This window comes from Pieris brassicae, chromosome 10 (assembly GCF_905147105.1).
Source record: "Pieris brassicae chromosome 10, ilPieBrab1.1, whole genome shotgun sequence".
Taxonomy (NCBI): Eukaryota; Metazoa; Arthropoda; class Insecta; order Lepidoptera; family Pieridae; genus Pieris; species Pieris brassicae.
The window spans coordinates 15,059,158-15,071,652 of NC_059674.1; the positions used below are offsets into that span (position 1 = coordinate 15,059,158).

Here is a 12,495-nt window from a genome sequence, read left to right on the forward strand (position 1 = left end):
GCAAAGTGCTAAATAATATTCATTTCTTGCAGAACATGCCTCTACCTTATCCTTTCGGAATGCCCGGTTCAGAGAAGGACAGACGTAGTGGCATTGATTCCTTGACTGGCCTACCACATAATTTACTCAGGTATTTAATTTATATTTCATTGTGTTTTTGTACTGAGTTCAACTACAATACGTGGATATTGCTAATAATTTTAGTTATAAATCCCAATCAAATTAAATAAAATTGAAACATTTAATGGTTGAGAAGTGGAGACATGACAGCCTATTTTATTGGTATAGAATACAATATCTCAAATGCATTTAGTAAACTTATTTTTTAGATATTGATTATATATATTTTTATTTCATAGTGCTGCGCTGGAAGGAGGGTATGGTTTCATGTTATATATTTTAAGAAATTTTGTCAATAATCCTTGTTTAAAAATTACTCTGATGTTATTTTATACAGAAATCTTATAACACTTATTTAACGTAAGACATCCAGTCTATTTAAGACACTTTTAGCTTACAAAGTTAAGATTTATACAAATTGATATAAATCTTAGAAACATTAGAACTTAGCTAATTATCACTTGAGTGTAAAGTCATAGAAATTTAAGTTAACATGGTATAAATTATTTCAGTGATCCAGCGTCAGTGTTGGGTGGAGTGAGGCTTCCACCAGACACAGAAATTATCAAGTATACCTCTTCATTAACGGGACCTAAGGTAAATAATGACTCGCTATATGGTAATGTTTTAGTTGTGATAAAGCTTTTTTTTAATTAAACAATTATATAAATTGTAATAACACTTAAATAATTTGGTGTTTATCTTTTTAGGTTCCGGCGGGGTCAACTAACCGTGGTCGCAAAAAGACTATTTCATTGGACCCGCCTCACGTATCTCTTCACCCGTCCAGTGATAGAAGCACCCCGCTACCTAATAAGAGGCAGAAAGTTGTAAGTATCTTAAGCTGCAAAACTGTAGATAATTACCCAGTCCGATTTAATAATGTTTTTCTTTTCAATTTATATTTCTTCAGACCCAATTAAAACATCTTCTAAGTAGGACATGAAACTGCTTGTTGTTTAAACTATTCTAATCCTGTTTATACTTTAACCAGCTAGCTATGCAAATGATAGGGATGATGATGATGATTATGCTAGTAATCCTAGCTGTCTGCTGGGATAACTTTATGAGAATTCTAATATTAATTTATTTTCAGGATGAGTATGGCAATTCAAGATCATCGGTGGAGGTGATTAGACTGCCAAATAAACCAGACAGATCATCAAATTCTTTATCAGCCACTCCACCACCCAATCTCTCAGATTATGCTGGTAATTTTTATTTGATATTTAGGCAATAAAACTATTAAATTTAATTGAAACAATTTGTTTTAGAAGGCATTTGGAAACAACCAAATATAATATGTAAAATTTTACTGCTTCGGAGGCCTCATAAATTGCTTTCTTATTTCAGCTCAGAGTACTTTGAAAATGCAATAGTTAAATAATATTGCAGTTACAGAAGTAACTCATCATCTTCTGCATTGTGGATAAATATTCTTATTTTATTAGTATAATACCGTTTTACAGGTATTTCAAGGGAACTACTACAAACTATAGCAAGTCAAAGTGGAGTTAGTTTAGCGGCGCTTGAACGGCAGTTAGCTGGTGCCAACCCGACTGACTCGGGACTAAACTTAAGTGTCAAGTCTGGTACAGAAGATACTCCAATGGACCTAGGTGCCAAATCTACTGAGGACGATGCGCCTTTAAATTTATCCTTAAAACCTACGCCACGTAAGTTAAAATAGATTTTATTTCTATATTATATATTTAAGTTCATGTTTATTTTTTTTTGTTTCTAATTATTTTTGTCCAATGAATTGCGATTCGTTTTTTACATTTTGACGTTCAGTTTCCAATAAATTTAATAAATTTTGATTTAATTTGCTCAACTTGGGTTTCATAGGATCAGAAACCATACGGTCCCAATGCTTCGGGCCATTTTTTGCTTTTATAAGCCGCACATACCACATATATACAATTATTTTAATAAAATTATTAATTTATTAGACTTTTTAAGTATTTATTTCTAGAAATTTGGTATATTAATTGAAATTTCAGCAAATTCACAAGCATCGGATGCATTATCAAGACTTACATCGCTTAGCAGCTCACTCAGTGCGTCAAATGAAAGAATATGTGAGTAGTTTAGTTTATATTTAAAAATGTATATTTTTAAAGGCGCCATTTATTAACATAATTGGTTAAAAAACAATTTCATTCATAAATCTGTTATAAAAGGTTTTGCTTATAATTTTTTAAAGGATATTTTAGTTTGGAATATAAAAAATTAGGTCAAATAAGGACAAAATGTTGAATATAAGAATATTAATATAAAAGTAACTGTAAATGTAACTTTTATTTTATATTGTTCTTCAATAATAAAGCACTATAAAACCTTCAATATTTTTTTTTTGTACTCAAGTAGATGATCAGCCTTCATCGCTTGATTAATGCACCTATGATATACCGGTTTCCTCAATGGTTAATTTAATGGTAAACAACCAAAACTTGAACGAACTATCTCCAAGTTGAGAGTACCATTCACAAACCAGCCCGACCTCATATTCTTTAACTAATATGAATATTTTCCTCAGCACGTCGTAAGCCTGGCGCAAAACCGCGACGTGTAGCTCCCGAACCCAATGAATGCCCTCGACCACGTTCCAGTGGGAGTGAGGACAGTGAATGTAAGTTAAATTTCTGTATACATTATTGAATCTTCAATTAGTTTTAAGACTTAATTAGGGTGTCAAGTGTAAAGTTTATAATGAAGGACTACGTTGAGAATAGTTTTTGTTGTATGAAAAGATATATGTATGGAAAATATTGCCTAACCAAAGTCGAGTAATTTTGACGTTTGGACATGGAGTTACACAGTATTTGGGATTTTACATAAGTGTGTCAATCTTTAAAAGGAGTTAGATGTTAAATGGAGTGGCGATTCATGGAGTTTACAATAAAGCATGAACAATCTCTTAATAGATACAGCAAGAGCTGGAATTAGACGTATAACGTCGTAGCAAGTTAAGTTAGATGTAATTTACTCATTTTATAATTTAGTCCTGATTTTAATGTAGTAATAATATTATTTTGTTTTGTTATTACGTGAGAAACCCTTGAAATCTTTAAAACTCTTTTAAAACATTCTGGTGGACCCTGAGGCACATATTGAATGTCAGCATAAAATCAGGAACCAAAAATTAATGAATTTCAAACCCAGGACCATCGAATAATGCATTACTTTGCGCCACGGATGTTAGAATTTGAAGCATAATCAATATATATTTTTTAATAATGAAATGTTTGTCTTATCAAATTATTCACACAAAATAACAAAAATCTTATATTAAATTAGCCGTGCCTCCCTGGCCTACTCGGGAGGGACGTCCGCGTAACCTAGGGCGTGGCGTAAGCAAGCCCAAGAAGAATACCGTCGCATCACTTCTTGCGCAAAGTCGCGCCCTTGGCTTACGGCCTGCGCTCGCGCAACAGTTATTAGGAGAGACTGATTTGGTAAGAAAATGTGAATGTCCCTTGCATGATATTTATCAGTTAGGATTTACAATCAACAAGTCCACATAGGTATCGAAAACATTTTTGATAAAATTATTAAGAAACAATATGAATTTAAATGAAAATCAACAATTTTTGTTTGCTTTGAATCTAAGCGATTTTTTAATTGAATGTAATGTTTTGTATTATTGACACTTGCAGGAGAAACTACGTGCGTTAGTGGGCGAAGGGGCGAGTACGGACTCTGAATGCCAGCAGTCTGATAGCAATCCATCCGACTCGGACGCAAGTGATTCAGGCAGGAAGCTAGATGCGTTACTACGGCTGCCTTTGGCTTTAGGTATTTTCGATTTAGTATTACATCATACAATACAGTTGTATGGCGTGGTCATATTTGCTTTTAAGTTTATTAATATATACTTTTTAACCGGATTGAAGCTATGTATAATTATATATTTATAATTATTTTACATAATTTTAAATTTATAATAATACATAGCTTCAATCCGGTTAAAAAGTGTTTTCTTTCAATGTGTAAAAGCTATGTTAACATATGACAATATTATTAATATATAGTTATATTAATGCAAAGCAAGTAGGTCTTTTTAAAAAAAATACCTTGTTATGAGACTGACTATTGTAACATCTCTACGATACGATAAGATATCTTCCTCCGTTTTTAAATTCCTCACAAAGATTTATTACTACAAACATTACACGCATTACACAGGCATGTAATGATATATCTCTACTTCAAATACATATCAATACTATATAAAGTTATTGGACTGGTGTTGGCCTAGTAGCTTCAGAGTGCGACTCTCATCCCTGAGGTCGTAGGTTCGATCCCCAGCTGTGCACCAATGGATTTTCTTTCTATGTGCGCATTTTACATTAGCTCCAACGGTGAAGGAAAACATCGTGAGGAAGCCGGCTTGCCTTAGACCCAAAAAGTCGAAGGCGTGAACACAGAAGGCTCATCACCTACTTGCCTATTCGATTAACAAATGTTCATGAAACAGATACAGAAATCTGAGGCCCAGGCCTACAAAGGTTGTAGCGCCATTGATTTTTTTTTAATATAAAGTTATACAAATTCGTGGATACCTCATAAACTACTGAACCGATTTTGTGAGAGTATTATCTAAGCTGGAATAAACCTTTTGTTTTGAAGTCGGTTAATAATAACTATTACGTGTCTTTCAGGTTGGAAGCGGGTGACAGTAATAAAGGGTCTGTCTCGTAACTGCAATATTAAGGGTGATGTGAGTTATTCCCCACCAGAGCCTCACACCGCTCTTCATATCAAGTCCACTCAGGAGTTACAGAATGTACGTATTATCTAGACTTTTTAATAATGTACAGTCTTAATAAACACTCCTTATTTATAGTCAAGTATCTAAGTAAGCGTTATTATTTACACCAAATTTACATAGGCCAAATTTTGAAGTATTATTATACATACAATTTAAAAGTGATTTTTTTTACGTCGTCCCACAACTGAGCGTTTTTTAAGGCAGTTTTTGCCACGCATGACCACTATCTGGAACCAGCTGCCCACTGCAGTATTTCCGAACCAATTTTCGTCCTTTAAGAAAGGAGCGTACCGATTCCTGATAGGCCGGCAACGCACTTGCGAGCCTTCTGGAAATGTGAGTGTCCATGGGCGGCGGTATCACTTAACATCAGGTGAGCCTCCTGCCCGTTTGCCGCCTATTACATAGAAAAAATACAAGTAGCAGAAAACCGTTTATACAGTAATCGTTCCTCCCCCCCCCCCCCCCCCCCCCTCCCCCTATGCTTAATAAATAGGTGAAGAGTTTTGAAAATTATTAAGCGAGAGCAAGCGGGCATGGGAGCTTGTTAACGCTGGACTGTACGTTATAATAACCATTCGTTTTATTTTTCATTATTTTTCAAAATAGAAGTAACATTGCTTGGGTACTTTTGATCAAAGGGTGGTTGTTCTGGTAAAAAGTTTCTTCGAGACGAATCCGATGTAAATCACGTATGCTACACCATATTAGACTTAGTCTTAAACATAGTATTTCCTTATATTATAACAATTTTAATTTCATCATTATTAAATTCTTTATGATTTTAATGTGTAATCAAGTTAAATTTTACCTTTTTTAACAGTACCTAGACGCTAACCCGTGTCCGGCATTATCGCTGGATAACTTCAGCTTCAGTTCGCGAACAGTTTTAGGAGAGTACGTCCAGACGTCCGCCGATACGGACCCCATAATCTTTACTGAAACTGACATCTCCAAGAGGTATTTTGATTTATAATTTGATACAAAAAAATTCATGTGCGTACATAAACAACGATATACTACACAAAGATTTTTAGCTAAATTTAAAAGCACTACCAAAATGCTTCAGGGTTTTTAGATTTATAATTTGAGACAAAAAAACATCATGTGCGTACATAAACAACGATATACTACACAAAGATTTTTAGCTAAATTTAAAAGCACTACCAAAATGCTTCGGGATTTTTAGATTTATAATTTGAGACAAAAAACATCATGTGCGTACATAAACAACGATATACTACACAAAGATTTTTAGCTAAATTTAAAAGCACTACCAAAATGCTTCGGGATTTTTAGATTTATAATTTGAGACAAAAAACATCATGTGCGTACATAAACAACGATATACTACACAAAGATTTTTAGCTAAATTTAAAAGCACTACCAAAATGCTTCGGGATTTTTAGATTTATAATTTGAGACAAAAAACATCATGTGCGTACATAAACAACGATATACTACACAAAGATTTTTAGCTAAATTTAAAAGCACTACCAAAATGCTTCGGGATTTTTAGATTTATAATTTGAGACAAAAAACATCATGTGCGTACATAAACAACGATATACTACACAAAGATTTTTAGCTAAATTTAAAAGCACTACCAAAATGCTTCAGGGTTTTTAGATTTATAATTTGAGACAAAAAAACATCATGTGCGTACATAAACAACGATATACTACACAAAGATTTTTAGCTAAATTTAAAAGCACTACCAAAATGCTTCGGGATTTTTAGATTTATAATTTGAGACAAAAAACATCATGTGCGTACATAAACAACGATATACTACACAAAGATTTTTAGCTAAATTTAAAAGCACTACCAAAATGCTTCGGGATTTTTAGATTTATAATTTGAGACAAAAAACATCATGTGCGTACATAAACAACTATATACTACACAAAGATTTTTAGCTAAATTTAAAAGCACTACCAAAATGCTTCAGGGTTTTTAGATTTATAATTTGAGACAAAAAAACATCATGTGCGTACATAAACAACGATATACTACACAAAGATTTTTAGCTAAATTTAAAAGCACTACCAAAATGCTTCAGGGTTTTTAGATTTATAATTTGAGACAAAAAAACATCATGTGCGTACATAAACAACGATATACTACACAAAGATTTTTAGCTAAATTTAAAAGCACTACCAAAATGCTTCAGGGTTTTTAGATTTATAATTTGAGACAAAAAAACATCATGAGCGTACATAAACAACGATATACTACACAAAGATTTTTAGCTAAATTTAAAAGCACTACCAAAATGCTTCAGGGTTTTTAGATTTATAATTTGAGACAAAAAAACATCATGTGCGTACATAAACAACGATATACTACACAAAGATTTTTAGCTAAATTTAAAAGCACTACCAAAATGCTTCAGGGTTTTTAGATTTATAATTTGAGACAAAAAAACATCATGTGCGTACATAAACAACGATATACTACACAAAGATTTTTAGCTAAATTTAAAAGCACTACCAAAATGCTTCAGGGTTTTTAGATTTATAATTTGAGACAAAAAAACATCATGAGCGTACATAAACAACGATATACTACACAAAGATTTTTAGCTAAATTTAAAAGCACTACCAAAATGCTTCAGGGTTTTTAGATTTATAATTTGAGACAAAAAAACATCATGTGCGTACATAAACAACGATATACTACACAAAGATTTTTAGCTAAATTTAAAAGCTTCAAAAGTGCTTCGGGGTATTTAGAGTACGATAGTCACCATTTGTAGCATTTCGGAACATTGTACTAGTAAACATAGCAATTGACAATTTTCATTCAGAATTATTTTATACATATTTTATTAGATTTAATACACATTCATTAACCATTTACGAAATACTACACAGTACTAAAATAATACTTTTCATTCATATGTTATATGATAAAATGAAAGGGGTTAATATTTATCTCTGTTATACATAGGCTAGAGGAAGCCCGAGCATTGGCAGCGTTAGCTGGGCCTAGGTCTACGCCCCCGCCCGTAGAAAGGCGAATAGAACTCGCACGAAGACAACAAGCAGCAAGGGACGCTAGGAGGGATGCATCTCATAGAAATCGGGATCAGGTACATGTCACTTGATATTTGAAATCTTATAGCCTCAAATTATTGAAAAAAAATTCATACATTGATCCTTAAAGGATGTGCTTATATACAAGATAAGAAGATTGTTTCCCTTCGAATGTTTCGTACGAGTACAATTTAATTTTAATTTTATCACCTTAGCTGTTAGTCTACGGTACTGAATTATGAGACGCTTATTATTATTATTATTCTCATGTGTTTATATTTTTTAAATAAGTTATGTTTAGTTGTATTGCGTTTTTTGCTGTCATGCCTATATCTGTTCCTTTGATTTATGTTTTGCATTAATATTTTCTTGTTAATTATGTAATTTCTGTTTCATTTGTTATTTTTTTTAGCACTTAAGAATATTAAAAAAAAACAGTTAACCATATACAGCGTAATTAGTACACTGAATTATAGTTTCTGGCCGTTGAGTTGTCGTTATATGAAAAGAAACGCTACATTATATTCAAAAGGCAAATGTCGAGTGATTTTGATGTGTTAGGTTTTATATCCAGTTTCGTCGACAATATGTCGAAGTTCTCATACAGATAATAACAAATAGGCGTCATAAATCCGTTAAACGCATTGCGCATTTACCGTCCCTATAAATTATTTTTCACACATAATTGTGTATAAAAAGTATAAGCCTTGTTTGTTCATAAGCCTCGTTCAAAAAATTCCAGGCCCGCCTAGTTCGTGAATACGAACGTTCTGAAAAGGCTGAACTAGTTAAACGGGAAAAAGAGGTCAGAAGTCAACAGTTAGTAGAGGTAAACAAACCTATTGTGGAATTTTGTTTATGGTATAGTTTTGTTTTTGTCTCTGACGTTCATGTGTTGTTGTACTTAGAGAAATGTACGTGTGGATTGATTCTAATTTTGCGGAATCAAATAAACGTTGCCATGGTTACGGTTGATAGTTACAAAATTCTAAATTGGAATTTCCAGAAATCTAACTCGTTAAGTACTGTAGCACGAGAACGTCTAGTATTTTTATCTGTTTTTAAACTGTGCTTGTGTTTTATTATCAATTTGATGCTTGGCAACATTGTGCTCACATGTAGTCGACGTTTTTATTGTAGTTCGGTACCTTGGTCTAGCTTAGTATGTGTGTATGTAGTATACATATGTAATTATGTATGTATGTTATTTATTGGGCTGTGTGTCTGTGGTTTAATAAAACAAGGTCTCAATAATTTTATTACTTTAATCAGGCTCTAATCTAGAAAATGTCTCCCTTATATTTAAATAATACTTTAATAATTGGACTTACTAGGTCCTATGTTGCCATAATTGGTGATCATAAGTAGCTATTTCCTTAGTAGGTAAATCAAACTTGTTCTATTGTACCACGGTTCTGTCTGTCTAACACCTAAACTTGACAATGTTGTCAATAATCTAATTGATAATAGAAGAATCATGGGATATATATATTAATGGAAAAATTCGAAACAGCATATCAACAAAAATAGAACACAATTGACAATCGAAGCGCTGCCAATGAAAGACGAATGGAAAGTACCAGAAACAATATTACCGCCAAAAAAAGATAGAACTATGCCACAGATTAGCCTATCCTTAATACCAGTGAGCGGGAAAGATTCGCCAATCAAAACATTAAATTACGAACAAGGTATTTGGAAAGAGGAATCCGAAGAATACAATGCCTTGGACAAAATGAAAGACTTTGCTGAAAAGGCCGCCTTCGATCTACCAAAAAGGCCTAATGATAAAATCTTCGACATCTCACTCGTTGCGGCAGCTGAAAAGGCTAGAAAAAAAGAACAAGCCCAACCAGTTGGAGAAAATAATTTAGAGAAATTGATTAACTCTTATTCGCGGATATCGGAGTTTATAAACGGCTGTGATTGGTCCAAAAATAACGATAAGCAAGACCAAAAGAGCTTAGAACAGAAGTATTTAGACGCTAAAAACGAGTTTATGTCCCAAAATCTCATGTTGATGCCCAAAGACCAGAAAAAAGATGTCATCGACCTCAGTGGTGACGAGGATATTTTAGCTGACATAAATAAAAAATTATCTAAAGGCACGTTCAATGTGGGAAAAGATGGCGCCTTATCTATATCTGTTCAGCCGTTCGCGAAGGACGTTTACAGTCCGGTACGTCGAATTGAAATAAACTAACAAATTCAACTAACAATGTTATCTGTGGTCTGTGGACATTTATCTATGGTCTTCGGTGATGAGTATGGTTCTATGGGATATTGTTGGAACTAACCTTTTTTATTTTGCACGCTTTCCTAAATGCACATTGATTCACGCAATAATATTAATTACAATCATATTGTCTCTATCGTATTAAAGTTTCTATATGGTTTAGTTTCTTTACGGTTACCACTTCTTAAAAGGCCGGCAACGCACTCGCAAGCCCTCTGGCATTGAGAGTGTCCGTGGGCGGCGGTATCACTTAACATCAGATGAGCCCGTTTGCAAAAAAAAAAACTTATCAAAACAATTAATTAAAAAAAAAAAAGGAAACAAACCCAAACAATTCAATCATTCAGATTCATTAATCATAACAAAAATCATGCATTTGATCACAAAGACACGCTAACAGCCGTTTACTGGCTACTAAGGCCTTATCCTAGCCTATTAATAAACATTTAAATAACCTGCATACATGATATGTCATCTAACTTGGTGCTGTTTTAGTTATTTAGGTTTTCACACCGCAATTTCATATATTTAATTATCATGATAATCCAGTGGCGCTACTACTCTATATGGTCATGGCTACAGATTTCATCCGTCATCATTACGTGATCAGCCTTCACACACGAGTCCTCGATTTTTTGCATTTGCGACGTAGGGGGCGTTCAAGTAATACGTAAGCACTATAGGGGGGAGGGGATCTTTGATTTTATTATTTGGTAATTACGTCAACAGTAATTATTTACTTTTTTATACATATTACCCACACATTGTCTATGCTTGAAAACGATATGCGTTTTAGAAGATTCCTACAAAAAATTTATAGGTTCATGTACTATTATGCTGACAAGAGGGGGGGGGGTTGGATAAATTGCAGTAAATCTGCTTACGTAATACTTGAACGGCAATTAATATTAAGGGTGTACACTGCGCTGGGTCGTAATAGTTTTAACACCGAGCAGGCGTTAAGACATTCTGAAATTCTCACTTTTGAAATTGCACTTATGCTTGGCTTTTTTTAATATAAGTTTTCCTTTCATTTGTTTCATGTACGCGTTTTTAATTTGCTCGCTTTCAATGTATGTAAAGGCTAAGAAACGAAAGCAAGAGGATGCTGAAAAACAGAAAAATGAGGAACAGACGAAAAGACAACAGGTTATTATTATTATTATTTTTTCAATTTATGAATAATACTTTAAATATTCAGTATGATTTGTTAAAAAATATGGTGCCGTGTTAAGTTTTTGTTTTCCATATTAAACTAAAACTCAGTTCGTACTGTGTAATTAATCAAATCATGTGTTGATAATTTTATTTTTGCAATGTGTTAAGGTTTTGTTTTTTGTTATAGGAGAGAGAAATAAAAAGACATCAGGCGATGTTACTCAAGGAGCAGGTGAGCTGAGTTCGATTTTACTTGTTTGTTTGGTTTTTGTGTGTAAACATTTTTTAACAGAAAATGCTGCAATGCCGATTTTCCTTAACTTTTTTTTACTTTTAAATGGACAAAAATGTATTTTTTTCCTATATAAGACGATTTTTACGTAGTTTTTTTTTGGAACATCGGTTTTGTAAATATCTAAGACCGACATTAATTGTCACTTACCTTTCGATGACCTTTAATAAGGTTGAGAAAAGAACAAGCTTTGTTATACTTGAAGTTACTACCCATAAGTAGAATGTATATGTCAGCGTCTGTATCCAAGATGATCTCATTTTTAGAGACTGTAAAAAGCATTTGAGAAGAGGAGATATACTTTTCCCCCGTATTTTTGTAGTAGAAATTCAACCTTTAACTAGTCTTTGGGATCTTTCTTTATTTACAATAAACTTATTAATTTTCTCACTTTGAAGCACTTTCTCAAAAAAATAATATCGACGGTAAAATGGTTGTGTGTGTGCTTATTTGTAAATAAATTTTTATCTTTTTTTCAATCGGCGTTCACGTACGGCTCCGTACAGCAAAAGTATATAACTGAGGTAATTATAGTTGTTGTAATAAAAGCTGGTGAATGGTTTCTATTGTGTACTTGCTTAGTTGAAACTTAACACGCTTTTCGTTGTAACGCCATCTATTGACCAACACAGTGATCTAAAATCCTTATCAATTTCAGTAGGTTCTTGATCTACCGTATCTATAGATTTGTTTATCCCTCTTGTCTCGATTTCTTCAAATTCTTCTGATGCCATAACATGTAAATATCATAATCGTATTGTCTTTTGTTAACATAGCTTTTACACATTAAGAAAAAAAAATTGCACCGCGTAACGTCAGAAAAAAATTAAAATTTAAAATTATGTAAATAATTATAAGTTTTTAATAATAATACATA

The 12,495-nt window shown here is 32.9% G+C and overlaps 1 protein-coding gene across 13 annotated transcripts in view; it reads left to right on the forward strand.

Annotated features, from left to right (window-relative positions):
* The window catches only part of LOC123715772, a 58,779-nt gene that overhangs the window by 26,057 nt on the left and 20,227 nt on the right, over window positions 1-12,495 (forward strand). For 4 of the 13 annotated variants that reach the window (XM_045671050.1, XM_045671049.1, XM_045671052.1 and 1 more), the window contains exons 9-26: window positions 33-130; window positions 360-377; window positions 633-717; window positions 831-950; window positions 1,217-1,331; window positions 1,590-1,796; window positions 2,124-2,201; window positions 2,660-2,752; window positions 3,421-3,578; window positions 3,780-3,918; window positions 4,785-4,909; window positions 5,718-5,854; window positions 7,847-7,988; window positions 8,675-8,761; window positions 9,446-10,111; window positions 11,252-11,317; window positions 11,514-11,557; window positions 12,100-12,142. In XM_045671050.1, the coding sequence (XP_045527006.1) occupies window positions 33-130; window positions 360-377; window positions 633-717; window positions 831-950; window positions 1,217-1,331; window positions 1,590-1,796; window positions 2,124-2,201; window positions 2,660-2,752; window positions 3,421-3,578; window positions 3,780-3,918; window positions 4,785-4,909; window positions 5,718-5,854; window positions 7,847-7,988; window positions 8,675-8,761; window positions 9,446-10,111; window positions 11,252-11,317; window positions 11,514-11,557; window positions 12,100-12,142 (2,421 nt within the window). Of the gene's footprint in view, window positions 1-32; window positions 131-359; window positions 378-632; window positions 718-830; window positions 951-1,216; window positions 1,332-1,589; window positions 1,797-2,123; window positions 2,202-2,659; window positions 2,753-3,420; window positions 3,579-3,779; window positions 3,919-4,784; window positions 4,910-5,717; window positions 5,855-7,846; window positions 7,989-8,674; window positions 8,762-9,445; window positions 10,112-11,251; window positions 11,318-11,513; window positions 11,559-12,099; window positions 12,143-12,495 lie in introns of all 13 variants that reach the window. The other 9 variants (XM_045671054.1, XM_045671055.1, XM_045671056.1 and 6 more) reach the window with 9 other exon arrangements.